Source organism: Tarenaya hassleriana, unplaced genomic scaffold (assembly GCF_000463585.1).
Source record: "Tarenaya hassleriana unplaced genomic scaffold, ASM46358v1 Cleome20, whole genome shotgun sequence".
Classification (NCBI taxonomy): domain Eukaryota; kingdom Viridiplantae; phylum Streptophyta; class Magnoliopsida; order Brassicales; family Cleomaceae; genus Tarenaya; species Tarenaya hassleriana.
Genome location: NW_010965373.1, coordinates 1749093 through 1775996, shown reverse-complemented (window position 1 = coordinate 1775996; position 26904 = coordinate 1749093). Strand labels below are relative to the sequence as shown.

Sequence of the window (26904 nt, the reverse complement as noted above, 5' to 3'; positions counted from 1 at the left end):
TATATATATATATATATATATATATATTGATGATAACATATACATATTAGCTATTACTGATATATAAAACCCTAACTTTGCATATTCCAAATCAAAATAAAAAGATACCATCCATTATTTTCATAAAGAAAGTTTAAAAGTTTGTATCTTTCACTCATTCAAAATTCAAAATCATTCAAATTCAATTTATTTCAAAACTTTGTGAACGTGATAAAACTTAAAAAGTACAAAAAATAGGTGAGGAAAATATATTATATATTATGTATATTCACGGGAAAAGACATAATTTATTTATTTTGTTAAATATGGTGAGTATATGATAAAGGCATCGGTGAAGCATTAGCTGGCACAAGGTTGTATATGAATCCAGCCGCCAAAAAGATAGGAAAAGCATTTCTTTTTCCGCAATCTCTCTCCCCATTTTTTCAAATTTGCCCGTTTCTGCGATCCGGGTTCATCAGATTCTCAAGCTTCGGTTCGAATTCGATTAGGGTTTCGCGAGCGAGTGAGAAAGGTTTCGTCTTTTAGGGTTCTCGTGAAATGGCGTTGATTTGAGAGAGGAGGAAGAAGGTTCTGAGTTGGGACTGAGAGATTTTAGGGTTTTCCGGATCCGGCGAAGATGAGCGCGTCGAGGTTCATAAAGTGCGTCACCGTCGGCGATGGCGCCGTCGGGAAAACCTGCATGCTGATTTCTTACACCAGCAACACTTTCCCGACGGTAATATATATTTTTTGTTTCTTCCCTAATTTCGCTGTCTTGTTCTTGTTGCTGAAGAAGTAGATGAATGATGATCCGGAAGTTTTCTGTCAAATTTGGTTCTGTAAATACGATGTTTTGGTCTTCGGATTTATCCGTTTGTATTGGTTTGAACCTGTTTGTTTCTAAAAATGGCATATTTCCCAGGAATTTCAGGCTCCATCATCTGCAATGTTCTTTCTAACTCTTTGTAAATTCGTCGTAAATATGGTTTAAACTAGTTTCTAGAATTGGTGTTTGTCTTCATGTACGAGAATCTTGGCAACGTATTGTTGCTTTGCATTGAATTCTGCATAATTCGGATTCAGAACATTTCCAGTGAGCTGATCTTGAACTCAAATCTTCATGTTTAATTCTCTTCCCTGTATGAGTAATCAATTCTTTAAGGGAAGGTACACTTTGTTAATCAACATTGCATATATAATATATATCATTAGTCATTGCTTATTCTGAAAGTTGCGTTTGGTGGGCAGGACTATGTTCCAACTGTTTTCGACAACTTCAGTGCAAATGTGGTTGTAGATGGGAACACTGTCAATCTCGGATTGTGGGATACAGCCGGTAATTCATCTGAAACCCTTTTCGGATTTATCCCCGAAATTTTCTTGTTTCGGGTTTAAGTGACTTTTTTCCCCTGAGCAGGTCAGGAAGACTACAACAGGTTACGGCCTTTGAGCTATCGGGGTGCGGATGTCTTCATTCTTGCTTTTTCACTTATCAGCAAGGCCAGTTATGAGAACGTGGCCAAGAAGGTATTGCTTCTGTTAGAAAATTTTCTCCATGTGATTATGCTGAATAGAATCACCTAGCTAATTTGTTTTTCATTTTTTAAAATGCGGTTCATCTCAGTGGATTCCCGAGCTCAGGCATTATGCTCCTGGTGTTCCAGTTATCCTCGTTGGAACAAAACTCGGTAATTGTCATTGTCTCTTCTCAGGAAATCTTCCCTGATAATAGAAAATAGATTATAGGGAGCTTCAGCAAACAAGTCATCTTTGATCTGCCATTGTTGTTTGTTCTTCACTCGAAGCAAGTCAACTCATTGTTCTTGAAGAATTTTGATCATTGAAGGAGATTGTCATTTTTTGGTTTCCAAATTTTGGTAAATGCAGATCTCCGAGATGACAAGCAGTTCTTCATAGACCATCCAGGCGCGGTGCCAATCACTACAAGCCAGGTACTCAGAAATCCACTTCCAATATTCTTTTTGACTGGTCGGTTCTCAATTTAATAGTTATATGCCCTTTCTTCGAATAACAAAGGGTGAGGAATTAAGGAAACTGATTGGAGCTCCGGTCTACATCGAATGCAGTTCAAAAACACAACAGGTACATACAAATAACACACATTTCCCCGTTGTTGCATCGGATATATTTTTTTTTTTGTAAAAGACCGCTTCTTCATGAAAAATATGCGAATGCAGAACGTGAAGGGGGTGTTTGATGCGGCCATAAAGGTTGTGCTTCAGCCTCCGAAGCAGAAGAAGAAGAATAAAAAGAACAAGAACCGTTGCTCCTTCTTGTGATTGCTTAAAGAATAGGTAAACGAAAAGAGAAAAACGCCCTTTTTTTATCGGGTATTAGTCCATACCCATTTTTACATATCATCGATGGCATGAAGGAGACGATTTGAGGAGCTTTTTTGTATAGCTGTGTTCGGGTTTTTTCTGTTTCACGAGATGAAGAAGCTGAAGTGTTTAACGAGTCTGAGCATTGTGTAACCCTCTGGCGATGCATGAGCTAAAGTGTGATCCTTAAGACGAGAGAAGGGATGAATTCTTGGTGGTGTCACTGTCTTGTAGAACTAATCTCCCTTTTGTTTTTCCCCTGTTGTTGCCGGAGATGGATTTATTTTGTATCCGACACCTTCAATTTGTATTTGTTTGAAGCTTATATTATCTAATTTCTAACATTGCTTCTGCATCAAATTTATATGCTCTCTCAGATCATTTCTTGGCTCTTAGGCATTTTGAGTTTGTGGGTTTGTATTATATCCTTAACGTCCTGTTTCCGGTTATAATGGAAGGATTATTTCAGGATATGTACATTGCCAAAACCGACCAAGATTTTGTCATGTATGAATGCCTGTGTGTGTGTAAACAATTCATAACTAAAATTGCGGAACGTGAAATATATATTTTGGCGGCCAAAATCATTCAAGCCATGAGTTTGGTTTGGTGGTTAGGTTTGAATGTGTTTACAGGGATCCTGTACAAACAAGACAGCATTATGAACAAAAGAGTGATTACAAAGATTTCTCCTTGGGTTATTACACACATAAACCCTAGGTGAAACTCCAAACACCCACCAAATTTATGAAAAAAAAGGAAAAGAAAAAGAAAGAGAACCCCCGTATGCAGCAGCAGATCATTCCCTTTCAAAACTTCCAAAAATCTTAGAAACCCGAAGAACTGATTTAGAACAAGAAAAGGAAGCAAGATCAAGGAGCTTAGCAAGAGATCTTCTTGGATTGATGAGGGAGGAGAAAGCTTTTACCAGTGATTTTAATGGTGTTGTCGAGAGGTAGTAGTAGCCATCACAATCTGATCGGATCATATTTCTCGCCCATCAAACCGCCTTTCTGCTTTTGGAACCTGATGTACCGCAAAGTGCTCATGAAGAAAGGATCAGATGGAGTAGTTGCATTCCCGTTGTCGCTCTGCAACTCGGTGTTGATTAGTTCTATAAGGCTCTGTATCGCAGATGGAGTGATCTGTGGATTTCCTTTCTCGAAGAAGTATATGTACCTGCCAAAAAACCCGGGAAAAATAGCGATGGTACATTGAATGTAACCGTTCGTACGATAAAGTTTAGGAACAATGTGAACGTTTTTTTTCTTAATGGTAAGTAGATTAAGGTGTACCCACTTGTTCAGTATCTCCACAAACAATGTGACTGGTCCATTGCTACCTCTTGCTGCGTTAGCCATTTGCTGAGCTGCGTTGGCTATCCTCAGTGCCCGTTTCAGACAGAGTAGAACCCTGTAATAGAGTAGATGTGCCAAGTAATTAAAAAAAAACATCTTTTCACAGTATCGATTACTTTACTTTGTTTCTTCACATCGAGGCAATGATTCTCATCGCGGGTTTCACAGTATGTTGTTAATTCTCGGGAAAAGTACAAACCTTTCTCCATCTTTGATGCCATCGGGATCGTCGACCCAGAACAAGTGAGAGCAAGCGTAAACTGCCCTACATTGATCAGGTTTCTTCAGAAGCCTTGCCGAGTACTGATCAAGAGGAAAAAAATCAATATGAGAAGAGAGAGAGAGAGAGAGAGAGAGAGAGAGAGGGAAATGGAATGAAATCCATTACCCCGGTTGCTTTATGTGTCAAGGTATCCCTGTTTTCGACACCGAAGACGTGCATCCTTTGCAAAGTTCCAATTATCAGATGAATTGCCGTTATCTGCGCCTTCGAATCCTATAATATAATGCACAATAACATATACAACTAGAAATTATTTCTTATAGAAGTTAAATAGGCTAAGTATAGATTATCTTTATGTAGAGATCACACAGATAAGAATTTGAGACATTACCGCTATTTCTTCCTCGTATAATATGAATGCTTGGGTGAAAAATTCATAAGCAACGGGTTCAAGATCACAATCATTTGCAGCCTGATCATTAAAGGACAAAATAAACTAAAGTTCGAACGAAATGATTTAAGAGTGTGAGTGTCAGATCATAAACACCTATACCTCAGCACACTGGAGGTAGAGCCTAAGAGCAAGTTCAGGACATGGAACGGATGAAAAAGCCTCGATTGTCTGGCAAAATGGACAGGTTGTGAGGGAAAGCTTGCAAATTTATGGGACGGTACGATATAATGATTAAAAAAAAGAAAAAAAGTCGGAAAACCTGATTGAGAATCCGAAAGATTTTCCTGGGAGTTGCTGGAACCTCTTCTCCAGCTATATCTCCATCCTGGCATTGCAATTGCCTTACCAACTGCAGTGACAACATTAGAGTGTAGCTGTTGAAGTTAGCTTCTTTTCTTAAAAGTAGAGAATCCAATCCCAGCTAGATCAAGAACATGAAAAAATGACTGCACTTATGTTCATGCAAAAAAGGGTTAGATGTATTTTTTTACACAGGTAATTTTTGTTTCGTAGATTTTCCAGCAAGCAAATCTACGTGAAGGAGCATATACAAAAGTCTGATGAAGAGTCTACAAGGCATGGACAAAGAAACTCATGTACAGAGAGATGTGTAATGACATTGCTGAAAAAAAAGGAAGAGCATACTCTCAGTGCAGAAAAAACAAGAGGAGGTACGGTAAAAGGCAGACGTCTGGGTCCTCCGGTCATAATGTGCTTTCTCACGACACATATAATCTGCAATATCAATAAATTATTAAGGTTTCTTCACAAGAATCACTTAAGAAGAAACTCTGTAAGCATCGCATGCTTATCAACCAAAAAAATTGGAAGGAAATAACAAGGCTGAAGTAAAATTGCGCACAGTTACTGCATAGCCTGTTAGTATTTTGTTAATGTTTTTACCTTCAGCATTTCCTCTGGTTCTTCATTATAAAGCATATGTATAAGCCGAGCTACAGAATTTTGTTCCTCCTGAAAATCTTCCTCATCAAGCTAGAAGCATAAACAAAAAATCTGAGCGGACCAATATGTCAAATATGAGCCGATACGAGTTGCAAAATGGAAAACAGAAGGGAAAAAAAGGAAAAAAGACAGCACCTCATCTGTGCTTGTTCCATCCAAATCCTTAATAAGCCCGTTTATCAACTCAAATAGCACCTCAACCTAGTGAAGACAAAATATTAGACTCCACTCTCAGGTGAAATCATTTCATCTTGAAATGAAAGAGAGAGCAGTGACCATATACCTTATCAGCAGTTGAAATACACGAGTCGTTTTTCATTATGCTTTGAATAATAAGCATTCCCATAGTTTTGTTCGTTCCATCATCGAGATGATCCATGATACGTGGATAATTAGATAGTGTAAGAGCTGTAACTATGTCATTGTATTTCTCCAAGGGAGCACTCAGAAGTGCAACAACTTGTTTAGTCGCCCGACTGTCCTCAAGCTTGGGTATGCTGGAAAGCTTAGCTACACATGCGCCCTACAAAAGTCGTATGCATTAACAGCTTCACAATTGATAATAGTAACTAAAAGACAGATCACACAATTTTTACAATGGCAAATGGTCGGAAGCTGAGAAAAAACCTAAAATATGAATGGCCGGTAAATTATTCTCAAGCTAGAGATGCTATTAATAAAGGCACAAAATTTTATAAACTGACCATAGAAAGAAAACATACCAATACTTGATCCACATAGTCGAGCCGATCAGGATGAACTCGGAGCGTAAAAGTCAGAAGAGAGACATACAGAGTCATAGCTCCAAGAATGGGCATATCAAGCTGTGCATCTATCACCTACGACCCACAAGTCCTTACTTCAGATGAATGTATTAAAAAGGGAGTAATGCTATCCACTTCTCACTGCTAAAAGCCTCTTTAACGGAACCAACCTTTCCAATTGCATTGCTCAATTTGGCAAAAGCTTCCACTTGCAGAAACTCCGGTAGCACCTGTCCATGAGTACAAGAGAGAGTATCTTAAGTGCCATAAATCAAACATGAAAAAGGACAAAGTTGCGGTCTTGAGACTTACATCTGGGCTTGATGCAGCATAGTTTGACAATCTGTCCATCAGTTGGGTTAACACTATTTTCGTGTCAACTGTTGGCTGAGAAAGAAAAACATATACATAGTAAAGGCCAGACATTCACAGAAAAGGTTAATGAACTAAAACAACAAAAAAGAGAGACGCTAACTCATAACCAAAAATGTGTTTTTTTAATAACACCTAACTGCACTGGAAAGTAAAAGAGAGAATAATCTCCATTTGCAATCAGCATACCCACCATAAGTTGGGTGCAAGCACCCAATAAAGTCTCAAGGGTCTGCAGATGGTATTCATCAGGAAAGACCTGAATTATGCACTCCATCAGATAATACTGTGCTAGCTCATCCTTACAGTTGACAACCTGTTCAAAGTTTCCAAATTTAAGAGGAAGTACGACCCATATACCAAAAGGGGATTGGGTAGGAGATGATAAAATGAGCTACTGAACCTGTTCTAAAACCTTAGGAAGAACAGTCTCTTTGTACATCTCAAGGTCAACACCCTCTATCTGACTTAAAACATGGAGATTTTTCCCAACCTGAGAAGAAACACATAATAAAAGTTAACGAGCAGGTGACATCATAGTATAGGATGTAAGTTCAGTAATGTCATTGACGTTACAAGATCGCGTAGCTCGTTTCTTTCTTTCTCCTGCTTCTGCCGAACTGTTCCAGGTCCCTGCAGTCCAGAAATTCCAATGAACACCTCAGCTTCACCAATATGAATGATTCATAAGCATCACACAACCTGCATGACCAAAAAGCATGCTCCTTATGGTTCGTTTATGCTTCAGAGACATGCAAGTGGGGAGGTGTTGCGTAATTTAAACACCTCAACCGAAATGGAAGATCTGGAATTCACCTGATGCTGCATCCGAACCCAGAGCTTATTCATCTCACTGAAATTTTGCAGCACAAATTCCACGGCATCCATCACAGTGTTAGCATCTCTGCAGGAGGAAGAAGGAAGGCAGGTCAAGGTAAATAAACAGCAGGGCAGTATATTTCGAGGCAAAGGAAAGAAGAAAAATCACATTTACCACTCACCCTTCGTACTCAGAGCCAACATCAGGTAACTTATCCCTGCTCAATTGAGCAAGATAACTCCTCAAAAAGAGCCCCCGGACCGGATGTTGAACACCACGACACATTTCCACAAGATCTTTAAGAATATCCTTCGAAGGAGCCTCCTTGCTTTTGATGCATACAGATCCAACAGTACACAGCAGATACCTGGTAGATTTAACATTAAGGCCCTCACATACAGTGTTGAGAGAACTATTCAACAGGAAAATCGGCTCATTCGAAGAGATAACAACCATAATGAAACGTGAGAGAATGAACTTTCATGCTTAATCGATATGAATTTTGCAAAACTCCCTGGTATTTAGTTGTTTGGCCACATTTCTACCATTAGAGATCATCAGATCCTCATCAGATAAAAAGGAAGAGAAATGTTCAAAATTCAATCTCCAAGCATCACAAGTCAATCTATTTTTCTTACATCCTGGGCAATATGTTCCCGGCATGCTGGACAAGCTCGTACAAATCCATAACTGGAACCCCATGTCTGCTCTCGTCCCTGAAGAACATCTCCAGCTGCCTCAATTCATCGAACGCTCTCATATCTGATCCGCCAAATCCGAACAATAGCGATCAGAATCGAATATACTAGCTCAAAATCAAACAAACACAGAGTCGAGAGATTCAGTCTTCGCGATGAAATCGTACAGAGATCGTAGTACTTCTGAGGAGACAGCTTGGATGTACGGAGCTCCGACAGCATCAGAGCGGAGTACTTGAGGACGTCTCTGAGGTTGTCCGAATCCTGAGGCGATGACACACACAAAAAAAAAACTTAAATCAGATCGAAGAAACTCCGACAAATTCCGCCGGAGAATCAGCGAGAACGAAAGAGAAACCCGAAGACGGACCAAAGCGCGACGCATGAAGAAAGCGTTGTGTTGGATTCCCGCGATCCCTTCCGCGAGCCATTTCTCCTCGTCTTCTACTCCTCCGACCATCGTCTCTCTCTCTCTCTCTCTCTCTCTCTCTCTCTCTCTCTCTCTCTCTCTCTCTCTCTCAGGACAAACAATGTTCCTCCGAGTTGTTTTCGATAGTCCGTTTTTATTTTATCACGTCAAATATACAGAAACCTCATGCTTCCACTTTCTGGCCCCCCATCCGATGTAAAGTTGTAAACTTTACTGTGATTAGAAAGTTCACAAATAGATCTCAAATCCCTAATTTGATCATTCCACAACAAAGTATTGCTCAAACCAAAAACCCTAACCTGGGCAAATTGGCTTCTAAATCATTTGTCTGACACAAAAGTCTAAACCTTTACAACAATCATGATCCAGTTCGAACCCAACCAACCTGAATTCACTTCATCTTTTAATTCAACTAAGCATTGGTCTGAATTGTTTGCTTTACCCTGACATTGTCCACTTCAGTATACATCAACAACTGTTTTCTGAACAATCAGATTAACAAGAACCCATTTCACCATCAATAACGCAAAATGGTATACAGATCTCTGTGACTGAACAAGTTGAAGCCGAGCTGAGATACAGGTCAAGCAAAAGGGAAAAAAAGAAGACAAAAATCAATGGAATATCATAAAGGGATAGTATAGGGTAACGAATAGATGCCAACTTCAGGCAAAAACAGAGCTCTAGACCAAGAGGGATCTCCTAAACACCGCAAGCTGTTCAAGTCCTTGTCCATCTTTCCTGCTCCGGCTTTAGGCCTTTCTTGCTTCCTACTACAAAAGAGCCAATCTTGATGGTCGTAATCAACATCCAATGCCGTAGAAGAAGGGGCAGAGGGAACCCATCCTTCAAACAATGCATGGTATCGGGATTCTTTGCTTCTTTTCCGTTCTTTCTTTCTCATGCCAATGGGAATTGTAGTGCCCTCCTCCCCTCGAGAAGTCGAGGGCAAGTTCTCTTCTTGCAAAGATGTCCTTGCATTCGCGACAAAACTCGTATCGGCATCTTGGGCGACCGAAGTTGAGCAGACACGTTCCTCTTGAGGCACGGACTCAGGTTTGTTTGGCTTTCTAAACACAAATCGGATGCGTAAAGGTTTACCTGGTACAGCTGCAAATAAATCATCAACACATGAGTTATCCAGGAATCTTGACAACACAACCACATTGATGTACATGAAGCAGTAACACAAACCTTTGACATTGCTCTCAACAGCAGGCCAATCCTGCCTTTTCCTCTTGTTACTGCTCTGACTTTCATCAGACAGATAACAGAGACTTTGAGGTAGTTCATGTTCTTCAGTCAAATCACTCTTCTCAAGTTGTCTACTTTCATCTTGAATTTTCTTGGAATATAGGGGTTCAGGGTTATTATCAAACTTGGCTGCACGTTGTTCAAGGGCTTTCTTAGATTTCTCACGCTTTTCTTTCTTATCTCTCCTTTTCTCCTTCTTCTCCTTCTGTTTCCAGAGTTCCTTTATCGGATTGACTGTGTCGATTTTGATCTTTAATCCATTAGAGTAAAGGATTTAGACTGGGCATCTCAAGGAACATGGGATTGGGTAACAGACCACGCGACCCATGTGGGAAAACCATCTAACAGGGAATAAACAACATGACTGCCACTTTAAATAACACATGCCAATACACAAGTTTCAGGGCAAATATCATCCTGTTACATCAAAGTACACTGTACTTGGTACCCCACAAACACATAACAACCAGAAGAAGAAACCAAACAGCTTATCATATGTCTGAGATTCCATGTCAACCATTAACGCTTAGAATAAGGAAATGTGTATATGTGCAGTGCTAATTACATGGATCTATAAGAAGCATACCATGGATAAATCACCACATGAAGCAAAAACAAAACGAGCTTCTCAAACGTTAAGCCAATAAGAAGACAACAAGGAAATGCAACTAATCCTCACGATTTAACCACTCACTGGACGAAGCAACTGATACGAAGACTTTAACAAAACAATTCAAGATTGAAACGTGTATACCCATCATCTTCAGGCAAATCAACGAGAAAGAACCGACCAATAAACCAGATTTGGCTCAACGAACCTTAGTCGAATCGACCAAGTCCTGACCATTCGCCCAGCTCCTCTCATAGCCAGACGGTGGGCAAGGAAACGTTCGCGACATTGTTTCTGTTTCTTTCTCAGATTCGAACGAAGGTAAAAGCAACCAATTCGAATCGAAACCCGTAACCCTAGTCTCGATTCGTCCTCTTACACAGAGAATCTCGAGAAAACCCGGTAGTTATATGGCGCGAAATCAACAAAAAAATGAATTTCGATTCCACCACACGGATCTACCAAAAAAAACTAGCTTTAACCCTAGGAGAAAGAGGGTTTCGGATGAAGACAAGCGGTCCAATCCGATATATAGACGCGTGAAATCTGAGATCCGCCGACTCGGACAAAGTCGGTCACATGGAGGAAAAATGAAAACAAAAACCCTAATTTGCGTGAATTTCTTAAATTCCGGGGCTGTTTCTGTAATTTCCTCTTCTCCGCTTATTTCGGTGCGCGTCGGCTAAAAAGACTTTTCCTTCCCTCCTTTATCTAACCCCCAAACTCTCTTTTGGGCCTTTTATTGGGCTTATGTAATAATATTGGGAGCAAAGATGTAAAAAGACGTTTTTACTCCTGCGTTTTTTAACCCCCAACTTTTGCATGGGCCTACTATTGATCTTGGGCTCACATATTCAATTTCAATAGAGTTTCAGGCCCATAATGTTTTTTCGTATATACACACACATACAAAACCATACAAGTATAAATACATACATATCCGTCTCACTTCCGTATGTATGCATATTTTTGGATAAATTTCCAATTAAAAGTCGGTGAATTATATAACCAAGAATAATGATTGTGATAACCTTCACTTGCCACTAACAAATACGTCAAGCAGGGATGCTCAAATAAAAGAGTTATACCGTATGATTCGTGAATTAGATATTCGTATATCGCATAAAATGAAATCGGGTTCAATTTTTGGGTTTGAATATAAGATAACGAGGACCTGTATTTTGCTACACATTTATCGCCTAGGGCTAGGGTTAAAGTTTTTGTACTTTTCTCCAAGAATACATATCCTAATATTTAAAATATTATTTAAATATCCGAAATTCGGGTACTAAAACAGCATAGATCAGACAATAGGTCTAGAACGTCAAAATCTGAAAAAAAAAAAAAAATTGAATTTGGAGTCTAATATCCAAAATCTCGATGCTCTAACATGTATATATAGCTCTTAAATTCTATACATCTTATTGTAATTGTTTTATCATTTTTTTATTTTTTTTAATTTTTTTAAAAATGATTGAGGATGAATACACATGTTGAGAAAATCTATAATATGTTGTTAGAGAACATTGTAATTAAATATGAAAATACAAGATAAAAAAGGTGTATAAATTTGTTGTAATTTAGATTAAAAAAAGCTAATTAATTAAGTCTTTCACAAGTATACGCACACATTCTTTGTCGTCACTCGGGATCTACTTTTAAAAATACGTACAATAAAATTGACCACACCATGAATTTTTATGGACCGCTTTTCGTCCTAGGCCTATTTTATTTTTCAATTTTAGTTTTTTAGATAATTTTTTTCCGTTTCTTTCCTTATGTAAATTAATTTTGATTTTATCACTCGTGTGTACTTGTTGCATTCCTTTTTTTTCCCCGATTTTTATGGCCTTTTTAGTTTAAATATTTAGGTATAAATATCAAAGATCGAAAATAAAAAATTAAAATTAAAAAATCATTATATTGGGGCGAAAGTCCATTCGAAATCAATACAGCACGATTCTAGAATTATTTTGTAAAATTAAAATATTGTTTGGTCGATTCTTTAATATAATACTAAAAACAAGAAAAATAATTAAAATAATATTATTAATCTATCGATAAGTCTGCAATTATGTTTTTAAACCATAAAGAAATAATTAAAATATAAAAATATATAAAATACGTGTACGAGAAGAACATGCAAAGTTCCTCAATAAGTTTAGGGTCAATTATCGTGGGGAGATTGTATGAAATGTATGACAAATTCGGACTACATTCGATGTTTAACGTAATTGAAATAAATGAAACTATATCAACTACTAATAAATATCGTTCATCGACATTTTTTAAACTGTTAATTAGTCACTTCGATTTGCCCTACCTATCTAGTACCTTTGAATTATTGCTTTCATTATGTATATCAATATATATATATATATATATAACTGAATTATTGATCTCAATTATATATATAAGGGACATGAAAAAATATTATCGACTTGTTAACAATAATACAAAATAAAAAATTTATTTTTTTTATTGGATTACACATTAAATTATCAATTTATTAAAATTATATATAAATTAATGTAAATAACTAAGATTAATCTTACTATTACTTTTTATCAATTACCATAAACCATAGTGTTTGTAATATATATAACTTATAAATGCATATCCACAAAAAGTATAGACATTTAATAAAATTAGATGGTAGTTAGAAGTTAAACATCTTGTGAACGTGTTTATGTCACGTGCACAAAGATAGTTATAACTACGCGCATCGTGTAATCTGAATCAATGCTTTTTCTCCTTTTTCTTGGATTATTATTAGCTCGTATAACATATAGTTTGTAAAGTTTTTTTTTTTTTTGTTTATGAAAGTTAAGCTTCATGTTTACTCACATTCCATTAATTTTGTTAGACAAATTTTAATCCATTTTTAATCAAATTTGATTAGTATTTGGACCGTTATTTATTTTGGTGGTAATTATAATTTATAAAACTTATATTTGACTTACATTATTATGCGACTTATATGGATAATTTGTGTAGGTATACCGTATGTCATGGAGGTTATAATAAAACTGAAAAAGTCTTGATTTATTAATCATCACCTATAAATTTGTAGTTTGGTACGGGTTTACGTCACATGACAGAAGATATTATATATATATGTGTGTGTATATATATATATATATATATATATATATGTTTGAGGAGATCATTAAAATATTAGGCTCATAAATCCAAATTAGGGATTAAATATATATAGAAATTCATCACAGTCTGTCAACAATATATATATATAAATTTACATGCCTACTTAATAAATGCAATCCCATCTTCAAACCAACCAATTTAGCTTTGTTGTATTAAATATCCCAAATTAGAGAACACACACACACACACACACACACATATAGTGTATAATGCTTACAAACTTTTGATATAAGTGATATTGCAGTAACTATACATCAAAGCCCTACCATTTGTAAAGAGTACGTAGTTAATGGACCTAAAGTAACAATATGATAACCCTATAAGGAAAAAAGAAAGAAAGAAACGATGGTGAGTGTGATAACTGTAATACACTCGAGGAATGTAACAGAGCTAGCTTAGCTCCTAGAGTGAATACACAAACGAAACGTAAATAAATATAAAAACCCTTTTAAAATCTTATAAAATCCTCTAATTATCTCGCAAATTTAGGATAAAAAGTAACTAATAAAGACCCAACACAATCGCCACAACGCAATGTGTTAAATTTGTGCATGCACATGTGGAGAGAGAGAGAGAGAGAGAGAGAGAGAGAGAGGGAGAGAAGGGTCCCTCGAGGACCCAGATGAGAAAAGCTTATAAGACTTTGTTGTCTCGATTCTATTTGTAATTTTCAAAGGAGAGAATTTCCATACATTCATATAGCAACATAAAGAGAGATTATGAATTCGAGTTCCAATCTGAAATTCCTTGTGTGTTTACGTCGACCCTTTCTCTTGTTCATGTTCAGCGTCTTAGTACTGCCCATCACGACGACGACCAAAGCATTGGTCAAGCTCCCACCAAACGTAACCGTTCCGGCATTGATCGTGTTCGGGGATTCGATCATGGATACCGGAAACAACAACGTCTTGAAAACCGTCGTCAAGGCCGATTTTCCTCCTTACGGTATCGATTTTCAAGACGGAGTTCCCACCGGTAGATTTTGCGACGGAAAAGTCCCTACCGATCTTATAGGTTTGATCGCTTCTTTCCTCATGTTTTGTATGTTTTCGCCTATTGATCACTTGATTAGTCAAATACGTGTGTTGAAAGTTTATTAAAAAAAGGACAGAACACAAGTGAAAAGCTAACGTCCATTTGATTTTTTTTTGTCTTCTGAATTGTCTCTACTATAACCCTAGTCGTTTGACCCGTGTCGGCGTTGTTGTGTTTGGTATTTTAATATTAAATTATTTAGTATAAAGAATGAGTCTTTGCCTTGACTTTATATTTATATAATTAATTATATTGAATTTTATAGGTTTACGAATAATTATTGACAAAAATGGTTAGATTATCCGTATCTACTTGCCACGTTCTTCATCCACTCCAAATACTTATTTTATTTTTATTTTTCAAATATCTCTAAAAAATATTCCCGCATTTCAAAATATTTATAGTTTTAGATTATTTTCTATGTTTCAAAATATTTGTAGTTTTACATATAATATTCGGGTGTAAACAATAAAATTTGTAGGTCTGTCACAGCTTTTGTAACACAAACTATATATCTAATGCGAATATTTTCTAAAATTTAGTGGTGCTACCAAAACCTTAAGAAACTTGATGTAAACAAAAACTTGACATATGTGATCGAGGTATAAAAATCAAATTCCAAAAAATCCAGTTATTTGTCTTATACGTGTTATCTCTAAAAAGGTACAAACGATTTATTAGAATAACCTTCCATATTAATTGCAAAATATCAATATTTGGACAACCCATTTATTTATAGATTTTCCAAAATAAAAAAAGTGTGACAATATTTAAGGTGTTCCTCTTATTTCAGCCGAAGAATTGGGGATAAAATCGATTGTACCAGCATATCTAAACCCTAGTTTGAAGCCTGAAGATCTCCTAACCGGTGTATGCTTCGCCTCCTCTGGTTCCGGTTATGATCCTTTAACTTCAAAGATTGTGGTAATTATTATCTCTAATTAATCATATATATATTTACCTGTAAGATCATATATATCTTATATTGCTAATCATATGTCATTTAATTAGTTTCTTTTTTTTTTTCTTCTAGTACTAAAGTCGGAACCTCTATTTTTGTTGGAAAAAGATAGCTAATAAATACCGTCGTACTAGAGAAAAAAAATCATATTATTCTTAGTATTCAAGAAATTAATATATAAAAAAATTATGTATAGGTGTTTGTATTTTACTGGTTATTAATCGAAAAAAAACATTTAAAATAGTTTGGTATATAGATTCATGTTTTGTTCTACCTTCCGTTCAAACCCTAGAATATACAAACACGAATTATATATATATATTTTTTTTATTAGGTTATTTCTAACGGTCATTCCACTGTTTTTTTTTTTTTTAATGGTATTGCTAAAATAGTCAGTGATACCATTATCAGGGCAGTTGAGGTATTTCGAAGAGTACATAGAGAAATTGAAAGAATTAGTGGGCGAAGAAAGGAAAGACTTCATATTGGAGAACAGTTTGTTCCTCGTGGTAAGCAGCAGCAATGACATAGCGACCACGTACTTCACCCTGCATGCGAGGCAGTCCGAATACGACGTCGTCTCATACACTTCTCTTATGGCCGATCTTGCCTCCGATTTCGTACACGTAACATCTCATCATTCCCTATCATTTATTTATTTATTTATATTTCTATATCATCATCATCGTTGTTATTACAACCGTTACATTAATGGTTTTGTCATCTTGTGATTTTTGGTCATCGTTGGTCCACTGGATCGAGATTTCAACATCTTTGTCGGTATCCTTCACATCTCACAACATTATCCAAAGATTCCAAACCACATTTTTTGCATTCTATATTGATCATATTTTTTTTTTTGGGGTGGAGAAAGCTAATGATATGATCACTTAGTTCATTACAAACATTTGGACCGGTTTCTTTGATTGATTTTGTATTTTTTTTTTCATAAAATCACAATCAACCATTCAGTGATTATATTGATGGAGAATGTATAATGATGTGGCAGAAACTATATGGATATGGAGCCAGAAGGATAGCTGTATTCGGTGCTCCGCCTCTTGGGTGTATACCATCGCAAAGAACCCTAGCAGGAGGACTTGTTAGAGGTTGTGATGATAATCGAAACGAAGCAGCTAAGCTTTTCAACGCCAAATTATCCGCGGGTTTGGATTCGATTTCAAGAACCCTAGCCGGAGCTAGAGTGGTATACGTCGATATTTATACCACTCTCTTCCGGATCATCCAAAACCCTCGGAATTACGGTAATTCTAATGATGATTCTCTTCATATATTAACACGAATATCGGTTTCGTTTTATGATCATATCTATCAAATTTGTGCATATCTATATTGGATTCGATAACATTTAAGCGAAATATATATTGTCAATTGTTTTTGTTACAAATTAACTAGAGCATCTATAACAATATTGATTCATCGTTGCTTAGGTTATAGATTTTTTTTCTTCAAAAAAAGCGAGTTTTCATTGACGTGCCAAGATATATAGAGTGCAAAGGATGAACACAAGCAACTACCAACAAACAAATATTTTCTTCGTATTAAATGCATCAAATATGCGTTATCACTTGCACCCACTTCTTATATATCTAATTATTCTTGATCCTACGTAAAACAAAAAACTGTCCATTAATATACTTTTCAAAGTTTTGCGATTTTCTTATTTTTCAATCAGAAAATTTCGATTACAGGACAAAGCTAAAGAGAGAGAGAAAAAACTACCATTCGGGTTTTGCAGGATTTGAAGTAGCGGACAGAGGATGCTGTGGCACGGGAGATTTAGAAGTGGCTGTCTTATGCAACAAAATCACCTCATCCGTGTGTTCCGATGTGTCGGCCTATGTGTTTTGGGACAGCTTTCATCCGACCGAAAGGGTTTACAGAATGTTAGTTTCGAAATTACTCGACGAATATGCCCAAAAATTCTTCTGATTTATCCATAATTATCTACCAAAAACTGTGATCGTATCTTCTAATCTCAACGAGGGATCTTGTTGTGTCATTTCATGATTATAATCATGTGGAAATCCTAAATGAAATTCTCGTTTTTCGTTTTCGTATAATGCAAAGACTATATTAATGGTGAGAGATCGTATTTGGTACCAATGGGCTCGAAAGGGTCACTATGGGACCATTAGTCTACAAGATTCCATTTGCCAAAACAAGGCACAGAGAAAAAAAATGCATCCACTTTTTGTTTCTTATGATCCAAAAGCTTATACAAATACCCACAAATCTGGTGCTTTTATGGTAATAGTTTAACTAATTTAGAAAATTAACTTTTAAAAAATGTAAACCTCTTAAACAAAAATACGTTTTTAAAAATTTTAGTAAAAATGCTTTCCATACGCTCAAAAGTTAATTTTACTTTTCCTAATATTAGAATTTTGGATTAATTGCACCTTTCTCGAGGTTTTGGGATTTCGGGTGATTTTTATTTTTCTCGAATTCAGGACTTGATTTTTGAGAAGTAGATTTTTATTTTTCCCAAAAGAAACCTGGTTTCACCTCCAAACACCGTGCCGTCTTCAATTCCCAGGTCCTGAATGCTTGCCGTTTTTCATGATATTTCCTTGCAAGCTTATCAGCGCCTGCATTTTTTGCTTCTAGGCGGCTACTTGAGAAGAAGTCCTCTTCTTGCCTTTCTTCGCCTCGACTCCTCCCTGTTGTTCTAACTGCTCAGCCTTCTTCTGGGCACGGATCATCACCCGTCTTGCTCGAGGTCTCATCTCTCTCGCTCTACGTGAAGGCATCGCAGACGGGTCAAGTGGCCTGTCGATGAACGGATGCTCATTGCCTGCGAATATCCTCAGCTTCCGATCCCTATCCTATACCCACACGAAAGAGAACGATAACCCTGTTGACGGCTTTCAGTTTGTCGCAAACGCATCATAGACTCGAAAAGTAAGCTATTCATCCGATAATGCCCCGCGAATTTTTATAAGCTTTCAACCAATCTCATACTCTGTAAATGCCCTGCCCTGATCCCAAACAAGTGGAAAGCAGGACCTGGAAAACTGCTATAGTTGATTGAAGTGCCTCGGGAAGTGAAGAAACACGAGTTATGACTCGGGTCATCCCGTAAGTGTACTTACATCGCGCAGATTGTTCCTAGGAAGCATACGGAGAACAGCCTTGCGGATCACCTCAGTCGGGTCTTTGACCATTTGATCTTTCAGACTCCTCTCCTTGAGATGACCGATATACCTGTGTTTGTCAGGAAAAAAAAAAGAGATGATGAATACCATAACAAAGTACACGAAAAAAGCAAAATTCCATCCAGCAAAAATCAACCAGTTTCTGTTTTTTTATAGATGGTGATCCAAGATGAGAATACTTGCCCTGTGTGCCAACGGTAGAATTTGTCAGTGAGCTTTCTTCCCGTCACACATATATCCTTAGCATTGAGAACAATGCACATATCCCCGTCATCACGGTTTGGAGTATAAGTTGGTTTATCCTTGCCTTGAAGCACGGTTGATATTTGAGATGCTAATCTACCAAGAACCTACAAAACACAAGGCTGGTCTGAGATGAGATATTTCCAAAGAGTGAATCTTACAGATCCAAATTCATCAAAAATCAAGATATTATATGTGTTCCTAAATTGCAAAGTTTTCAATCATATTAGTTATAAGATTAGGATCTGCGAGCCATTGGGAGCTAATCGAGCTTAACAGGAGGAGCAGACAGAAAAGCCGACAAAACCTGGCCTTTGGCATCAAATACTCTCCATCTGAGACCATCGAGATTGATACGCTTTATCCCTGCCATTGCTTTCTGCATAAAAATCCTAGCAAATATTCAATGCCAATAATAGAGTATATCCACAAAGCTTCTGTTAGAATTCCTTCTTTAATTCATACAATTTCTCACTAGTTTAGAAAAACGGAAAGAAAAGCACATATAGACATTACCTACACAAAAGATCAACAAATTGAATTTCACAGCCACAGTGGATAAGTTCAAACATCACACATCAAACTTTGACAAAAGGACAAATGAATTGAATCATAACAAGAATAAGAAACCCTTCACCTTTAAGTTTCCATTGAATGAAGCAGCAGCAGCAGCTTGAGTTGCCATCTTTCTTCAATTCACTATTCTTCAACTATAAAAACTTCTATGACAGACATTAAAACAAAACACTCGATCATAAACATGTTTTACCACCATTGTAAGACCAGTCTCTTTTACAGTTGAGAAAAAATTTCCAAGGTTGACGAGAGAGAAGAACACGGAAAACAAATCACAAGGATGGCCAAACAGAACTTGAACATTCCAAATACCAAAAGTTCCATGAAGATCTCCTGAAGTCCCACAGTTCCCTAATGCTAAGATGTATGGCGAGAGAAAAGTCGAGTACGTTACTTAAACAAACTTCGCTAAGCTATACTTCTCTCGTGTCGTTCAATATATGAAAGGCCAAAATTTTTTTTAAATAAAAACTCTGAATGTCCTTATTAACCCTGGAATCTTTTCTATGGAATTCACAAACATTGTATAAGTGTTTATATCCATATATCATCGAATACTTGGAACCTACATAACACGATTGGCAGGCACCGTCAGTCTCATACTTCTCCGCCTCAAACTTTCTCAGGAAACAAACAGGAAGGGAAACCCGCATAGCCGATTTCACTGATCAGTAGGATAAACGAATCAAAACTGGAACTTTTCTCTTCTAGGAGAACGAAATGGAACAGCCGGAATTTTCACAGACTTGAGCAAAACGAATGAAAGCTGAAATGCTTCTTCATCACATAACTTCCCCCAAATCATAAAACCCACAAGAATATATAGTACCGGGAAAACTAAACGCCCGATTAAAACCCTAAAATTACCCTCGAACCCGCGAATTCCGACTTGTATGGCGGAAATGAGCAGAAAATCTATAGGTTCCGCTCCGTGGGTTTCGAATTCGAACCAGACAGAGAAAGAAGATAGAGAGGGGGGGGGGAGGGAAGATATACCTGGACAACGATCAAGAGCTGAAACCGCCGGCGATGATGGCGGCGGCGGATGGAGGAGTGATCACTGATCATTCCCCTGAGTAAGTGAACGGCCCAAAAAGGGTTTCAACGTTGAGTAATCTCGAGGGTGTTTTCGGGTTTCGAACAAAGCCGAGGCTACTTTTGTCTTTTAGTTTAGCGTTATCTACATCGGCCATTCTTTTTTTTTAAAAAAAAAATTGAATAAATGATTTTTAAATAATTTTTCAGAATAATAGTTACGGAATTATGAGACTATCCAATCAAAACGTTTAAGGGTTCGACTGGTTGTACCGTAGCGGTTGCGGTTGCGGGTGGCAGCATTTTAATTAAATTTTTCGTATCATTTGATAAAAATTATTTACTAAATTTATAATAATTAAATAATAAATTTAAAATATAAATATTATCAATTTAATTTATTTTTAAATAAAAAAATAATTTTATTATAAAAATTATTAAAAATAATCATTATTAAACTTAAAAATTATACTATTATATTTTTTTTTATTAAAATATAATACTAAAAAATAATATCAAATCATAACACTAAACAAAATCATCACCAATATATATATTAATGTTTTATATAATTTCTAATAAAAATATTTTAGTTTTTTTGTCAAAACGCTGGAAATCGCTACAAAAACGCAAATTGGAAGCTGCGATTAGAAAACACAAGTTTGGTTGCGGTTGGTTGCGGTTCAACCAGTCAGTTTTTCAATCGCCCACAACCGCCGAAAATCGCAACCGCTCCGTTTGCGGGTGGCGGCGGTGCAACCAGTCGCCCCCTAAGTAAGATTAATGTGAAATCAAAGAATCTAAATTAAGTATGGATATGGATATCTTTGATTTTATCATCATAGATTATACATATTAATTTACAAATTAGGTTTATAGATATATACAAATTATAAGTTTTTTTTATAACGGAGGATCTCTATCTGCTACCCTTCAGACGCGCTAACTAGATAAACCTCCGATCCGGGAGCAGCATTTGTATATGGATCATATAAATCCAAAAATTACTTCATTTTCCATCAGCCAGGAATCGAACACTCAATTTCAAGGTGGATTTACCTCTTAAACCAAATTTGACCATTCGGCCACGATCTTGGGTTACAAATTATAAGTTGATAGCTTTTCTATGTTTGGATTTAAATACGTTATTTTTTGTTCAACGGACCCACGTGGCCGAGTGTTGGGTATCATCACGCCCTTTGTTCTGGTCAGTTGAGATTTCGTTACTTATCTATCGGTGGGGCGAATGCATCCATTAATACGTATTTTGGATCCGCCGTTAGATGCAACAGTCGTTACTGAGATAAATACAAGCATATATATTAAAAATAGGGAAACTAGTGGATAAACTTGATTTGTGTGTGATTAGCAAAAAAACCACGAGTCTAATAACGAAGTGGCTAGAAGTTCACCACATAATGCGAAATCCAAACCGTGTTTCAAGGAACTCCCGTGTCCCAACCTCTCTCACTCGTGCATAAATAGTGAAGTCGCGTTTCATCCCCCCACAACCAAAATTTTTTTTTTTTTCATAACCCAAAAAAAAAATAATAATAATAAAAATATAGAAAAAGAAAAAGAAAAAACTCTTGATACTAAATCGCTCAGTCCTGTAAAATGAAACCCTTTTTCACCAAAGCGCTGTTAGCGTTGTTTTCCATATGGTTCACAAACGCCGACGCACAAAACGCTGGCTTTTCAGCGGTACTCGCGTTTGGAGACTCCATACTCGATACGGGCAACAATAACTTACTCATGACCGTCTCCAAATGCAACTTCTTCCCTTACGGACGAGACTTTCCCGGCCATAGACCCACCGGAAGATTCGGAAACGGAAGAGTCGTCTCGGATTTAGTCGGTATATATTGTTCTTCTCTCGTCAGTATCATCCAATTACGTCGTAATCTTCTCGAATATTCTCTATATCGTTAATATTACATAGGGACCAATTTGTAACCCGATCTTCTGTTCTGTAGCCGAGGGTTTGGGGATAAAAACACTTTTACCCGCGTTTCGCAACCCGCTCCTTTCGAGCAACGAGCTTCCTACCGGTGTTTGCTTTGCTTCCGGTGGCTCCGGAATAGATAAAGTTACCGCTTCGATACAGGTTTGAATCAAACAATCTATATATAATCATGGATTTATAGTATCTTCGATTAATTTCCGAGTATTTCGTCAAATCGTTGAACAATACATTTGTTGTTCCAGGGTGTCATTTGGGTACCGGACCAGTTGAGAGACTTTCAAAGATACATAGAGAGACTTAACAGCGCCGTCGGGGATCCCCAGAAAGCTAACGAAATCATATCGAACGCGGTGTTTCTCATCTCAGCCGGAAACAACGATCTTGCCATCACTTATTTCTCGACCCCGGCTCGGATGACGCGATACACCATAAGCAGATACACCGACATGTTGATCGAATGGACAACGACCTTTTTGAAGGTAAGTAATGGTGATGATCAACATTTTTGATTAGTTTTTTCCCGATTATAAATATGTTTATCGACCTTTGGTATATATATCTAACAGAATCTGTATGATCTCGGGGCGAGAAAATTCGCGGTTCTCGGAACGTTGCCGCTAGGATGCCTACCGGGGGCGAAGCGCATGACAGGAGGGATGCTTTGTCTCCCGAATGTAAACTATGGAGCTAAAATGTTCAACAACAAGTTATCGAATTTGGTTAATCAACTCAATGAGAACCTCCCCGATGCCAAATTCGTCTACGTCGACATGTACACCTATCTTATGGAACTCGTCGAGAATCCCGCAAAAAATGGTACGTATATATATATAAACGATCACAAAAATGAGACGTCGTGGGGGTAAAAGATGCTAGACCGTCAAATCTTCTCATTCGATATCTGATATCGTGAACACTTGCGTACGTAAGTACGTACTGGTTATAGAATGCATGCATGCATGCATGCATTTTGTAATAAGATTTCGTGTTTAAATTTCGATTTTTGTTCCCTTGTCTCTACCAGGTTTTTTGACAGCCGCAAAGTCCTGTTGCTGCATGGTTGCGTCACCAGTGCCATGCTTAGACGCCTCACGTTACGTGTTTTGGGATTTTGGCCATCCCACGCAAAAGGCTTACGAAACCATTCTCCCCAACATCCTCAATGATATCCGCAGCCTCTCTTGATTAACTTATTTAGTTTTTTAAAACCGAATAATTGTCCTGTAGCACGTGAATTATATCGCAGAAATTTCTGTATTTTATACGATCCAGTCCGTGTTCCGTGTTATTTGGAAACTAGAAACATGTAAAATTAGTTTCCATCCCCCAGCTACGTTGCCTTCGAACTCGAGACAAGGCGAGATGAAGATCAAAGTATCATGGTGTGTCTGAATCTTATTATTATTATTATTATTATTATTATTATGGCCAACTTTGTCCTGATAGTGTTTGTAATTCATGGTACGGTCCATCATCTCCTTTTTTTATGTTAAGAATAAACTATGTTTTCTTTCGTTTGATCGTAATTCCATAGCTTTCTTGTACAAAAGGCAACGCTATTGCGTAATTTATAAATGCAAAAATTATAAGAAGTATATATAATTCGATTTTCTTTTAACGTACCATGAAAATCGTTAGGAATTAAATCACTGGTTCATAACTCTCCACCACAAAGTGTAAAAGCGAATAGGATTAAATATTTTCTATCCCTAAAACTAAATACTCCATCCGATTTCATTTTACATTTTACATAACCCTTATTTATTATACAGACAATTGTTATCCCTAAGCCGAATATATTATTAACTAAGGATAAATTTGGAACAAATATTAAAAAGTAAATTGAAAATCTGAAATCGTCATTTATTTTGAAACCAAAAAATTGTTCTAAAACGTCATGTAAAATGATACGGAGGGAGTAATACTTTTTATAGCTTTTGTATTTGGAAATATTTATAATTAATGTTTTAATAAACTGGTTTCTAAACTATCGAAACTAGGTTACTAAAAGCATTCAACTTTTTTTTTTTATGAAAAAGCATTCAACTTTTTTTGTAAATAAAATCAAATATAAAATTGTAATTAGTAGCAATAAAATCTATGTATAGTTCGAATAATTTGGACCGATCTTGGTATCTTTTATTTTCCCTTGTAACTTCACCCATTGACGCATTTATTTCCAACTTCTCTTCTCCGATCACACGAAACGATGTCGTCCGCGGCGGAGAAGAAGATCATCCTGAAATCCTCTGACGGAGTGGTCTTTGAGATCGACAAGGCCGTCGCGATGGAATCTCAGACCATAACGCATTTGATCGAGGACGATTGCGCCGGTGATGCGATCCCGATCCCGGAAGTTACGAGCAAGATCCTCTGGATGGTCATCGAATACTCCATGAAGCACGTGGCCGCCGCCGCCGCCGCCGACGGCGCCCTCAAGGCGTGGGACGCCGAGTTCGTCAAAGTCGATAACGCTACGCTCGTCGATCTCATCCTGGTAATTAGTTGTTTCCTGCATATGTCTCTTAATCTACTTGTTCTTCGTTTGTTTTCTGAAATTTAGGGGTTTCGATCGGATTATTAGGTTTTCAAATCTGGAATCGAAAGAGGGTTTTTCCTGATTTTGGGAGGTTTTATTAGGGTTGTTGATCAACAGAATCCCCTTTCCAATGACAACTTTCCAAGTCTGATTTGATTGATTAAGATCCCATAGACATGACTTATCGAATCATAAATATGTTGTATATGAACGGATTTTCCCGATTCATGGAGGTCAACTAGGGTTCATAGTAAACAAGAATCTCTTTTCTTTTCGGCTGATGAATATGAATCCCGATCCCTCTGAAGAAATTCTAAATTCGATATGGCGATTTCATATACATGTTAATTTGAAGGCGGCAAATTACCTCAACATAGAGGGGCTTCTTGACCTAACCTGCCAGAGAGTGGCGGATATGATCGGAAACAGCAGAAATCCCGAGGAAATTCGCGAGAAGCTCAACATCGAGAATGATTTCACGGCCGAGGAACTAAAAGACTTGAACGCCAGGATTAATTGGGCGTTTCGATGATTGTTGATGCATGCATTGATCAATCTCGATCGAGAGTCATTGATGTGAATATCAGCTAGATAATGATACGCACGGACGATATATCTTGTTGGATCATATAGCGATGTGTAACAGTGTGTTATAAGTATATGTCGTTACATATTCAATTCATTAGTGCTTGTCTCTTGGGTTGATTTGTGCGTTGATTATATTATAACTCTTACGTGCATGGTGACATACACTTACACACGCAGTGCTTTTAATTTTAATGGGAAAATTCCAAGACAAACGCTTAACTTCACAATTTTGACCGGAAAAAACACTAAACTTTATTTTTTGTAAGATAAGCATTAAATTTTCTACGATTATAAAAAATAAACACTTAACTTTTTTAGTGATAAAAAAATACATAAACTTTTTTCGATTGTAAAAAAAAAACTAAGTAAAATAATCAGACGTATTTGCATCTCATTGGACTCATTCATTTTGTTTATTTTGACAATCGTAGAAGGATTAAGTATTTATTTTGTCAAACTTAAAAAATTTAATATTTATTTGATAAAATAAAAAGTTCAGTGTTTTTTTTGTCAAAATTGTAAAGTTCAATGTTTTTTTATTTATTTTTCCAATTTTAATTGATGTTGTGTTGTATTATTTTCTTGCACAATTTAAATAATAGTAAAATTTTATATAAAAAAATGTATCCATTACAAGATTAAGCACTCATATTAAAAATTTTACTAGAGTATCTTATGTTTTTTTATCCCGGCCTAAAACACTACCTTTTCTCCATTAGACACTAACTTAATTAATATCGTGTTTAAAGTTCATACATTTATTTAAACTGAGATTTTCCAATAACATTAAAAAAGTTAATTCAATAAAATCTACGGATAAAAATGTTGAAACATTAGGTAATTGGGAGACGAAGATTTTTAGGTTTATTTTTCAGGAAAAAAAGATGTTCAAAATAAAATTCCGTTGCCGGGAATCGAACCCGGGTCTCCTGGGTGAAAGCCAGATATCCTAACCGCTGGACGACAACGGAATGATTGATGGTTTTAATATTTTAATCTATATTAATTTTCGTGTTGTTTATTTTGCATAAATTGATATTATATATTATATATATAAGAGATAGATTTGAATAAAAACTGAAGCAACATTACATATATGTCATTTTATACATATAGCATATTGTTTGCAACACGCAACCAAATCATTTTAGGCACAACGGTCATGACCATGCTGATTTTTACTCGTGCTACATAAATTAGAGGCTTCGTTTATGGCAATTGCGACACGTGTCTCATTAAGGAGACGATAAACACAGGTCGTTTGAGTTCATTCAAAACCGCAAGACGTCTATATAATCAGAACCACAAATTAAAAACTGGAAGAATAGAAAAAAAAAATCTGTATTT

The 26904-nt window shown here is 36.6% G+C and overlaps 7 protein-coding genes and 1 non-coding gene across 12 annotated transcripts; 4 read left to right on the top strand and 4 right to left on the bottom strand.

The window, feature by feature from the left end:
• Positions 1-341: 341 nt before the first annotated feature.
• Positions 342-2688, top strand: LOC104813784 (rac-like GTP-binding protein ARAC5). Of its 2 annotated transcripts, XM_010541543.2 has the most exons (8): positions 342-718; positions 1231-1318; positions 1400-1509; positions 1607-1670; positions 1870-1934; positions 2020-2085; positions 2181-2297; positions 2407-2688. In XM_010541543.2, the coding sequence occupies exons 1-7, from the start codon at positions 620-622 to the stop codon at positions 2280-2282; spliced, it is 594 nt and encodes a 197-aa protein (XP_010539845.1). In that variant the 5' UTR covers positions 342-619; the 3' UTR covers positions 2283-2297; positions 2407-2688. The 2 variants fall into 2 exon arrangements, with proteins under 2 accessions (XP_010539845.1, XP_010539844.1); XM_010541542.2 differs by having other exon boundaries at positions 343-718; positions 2181-2688.
• A 179-nt stretch (positions 2689-2867) lies between these two features.
• LOC104813783 (vacuolar protein sorting-associated protein 35B) lies at positions 2868-8495 on the bottom strand. 3 transcript variants are annotated; one of them, XM_010541540.2, is made up of 23 exons: positions 8347-8495; positions 8144-8240; positions 7917-8040; positions 7460-7645; positions 7275-7362; positions 7035-7091; positions 6862-6951; positions 6652-6774; positions 6399-6473; positions 6257-6316; positions 6045-6161; positions 5606-5845; positions 5458-5523; positions 5263-5352; positions 5005-5094; positions 4619-4708; positions 4459-4527; positions 4297-4377; positions 4071-4178; positions 3882-3985; positions 3624-3737; positions 3253-3503; positions 2868-3167 (listed from the first exon to the last, which is right to left on the bottom strand). In XM_010541540.2, exons 1-22 carry the CDS (start codon positions 8434-8436, stop codon positions 3293-3295), a joined length of 2370 nt encoding a protein of 789 aa, XP_010539842.1. In that variant the 5' UTR covers positions 8437-8495; the 3' UTR covers positions 2868-3167; positions 3253-3292. The 3 variants fall into 3 exon arrangements, with proteins under 3 accessions (XP_010539842.1, XP_010539843.1, XP_010539841.1); XM_010541541.2 differs by having other exon boundaries at positions 2868-2964; XM_010541539.2 differs by having other exon boundaries at positions 2868-3503.
• A 375-nt stretch (positions 8496-8870) lies between these two features.
• On the bottom strand, positions 8871-10867 carry LOC104813782 (DNA ligase 1). Its single transcript, XM_010541538.2, has 3 exons — positions 10479-10867; positions 9601-9910; positions 8871-9516 (listed from the first exon to the last, which is right to left on the bottom strand). Exons 1-3 carry the CDS (start codon positions 10557-10559, stop codon positions 9032-9034), a joined length of 876 nt encoding a protein of 291 aa, XP_010539840.1. The 5' UTR covers positions 10560-10867; the 3' UTR covers positions 8871-9031.
• Positions 10868-14033: 3166 nt separating this feature from the next.
• On the top strand, positions 14034-17516 carry LOC104813781 (GDSL esterase/lipase EXL3-like). Its single transcript, XM_010541537.2, has 5 exons — positions 14034-14449; positions 15264-15394; positions 15824-16057; positions 16441-16696; positions 17191-17516. The coding sequence occupies exons 1-5, from the start codon at positions 14155-14157 to the stop codon at positions 17382-17384; spliced, it is 1110 nt and encodes a 369-aa protein (XP_010539839.1). The 5' UTR covers positions 14034-14154; the 3' UTR covers positions 17385-17516.
• Positions 17517-17623: 107 nt separating this feature from the next.
• LOC104813780 (50S ribosomal protein L13-like) lies at positions 17624-20534 on the bottom strand. Of its 2 annotated transcripts, none has more exons than XM_010541535.1 (6): positions 20426-20534; positions 19491-19575; positions 19161-19232; positions 18794-18960; positions 18548-18659; positions 17624-18280 (listed from the first exon to the last, which is right to left on the bottom strand). In XM_010541535.1, exons 2-6 carry the CDS (start codon positions 19536-19538, stop codon positions 18059-18061), a joined length of 621 nt encoding a protein of 206 aa, XP_010539837.1. In that variant the 5' UTR covers positions 19539-19575; positions 20426-20534; the 3' UTR covers positions 17624-18058. The 2 variants fall into 2 exon arrangements, with proteins under 2 accessions (XP_010539837.1, XP_010539838.1); XM_010541536.2 differs by having other exon boundaries at positions 19491-19572; positions 20426-20530.
• A 1474-nt stretch (positions 20535-22008) lies between these two features.
• LOC104813779 (GDSL esterase/lipase At5g63170-like) lies at positions 22009-24004 on the top strand. Its single transcript, XM_010541533.1, has 5 exons — positions 22009-22322; positions 22441-22571; positions 22673-22909; positions 22997-23246; positions 23455-24004. Exons 1-5 carry the CDS (start codon positions 22082-22084, stop codon positions 23613-23615), a joined length of 1020 nt encoding a protein of 339 aa, XP_010539835.1. The 5' UTR covers positions 22009-22081; the 3' UTR covers positions 23616-24004.
• A 560-nt stretch (positions 24005-24564) lies between these two features.
• Positions 24565-25661, top strand: LOC104813778 (SKP1-like protein 1A). The gene is made up of 2 exons (XM_010541532.1): positions 24565-24927; positions 25325-25661. Exons 1-2 carry the CDS (start codon positions 24640-24642, stop codon positions 25499-25501), a joined length of 465 nt encoding a protein of 154 aa, XP_010539834.1. The 5' UTR covers positions 24565-24639; the 3' UTR covers positions 25502-25661.
• A 795-nt stretch (positions 25662-26456) lies between these two features.
• On the bottom strand, positions 26457-26528 carry TRNAE-UUC. Its single transcript has one exon. It is a non-coding gene; the product is annotated as a tRNA-Glu (tRNA).
• Between the last annotated feature and the right edge of the window lie 376 nt (positions 26529-26904).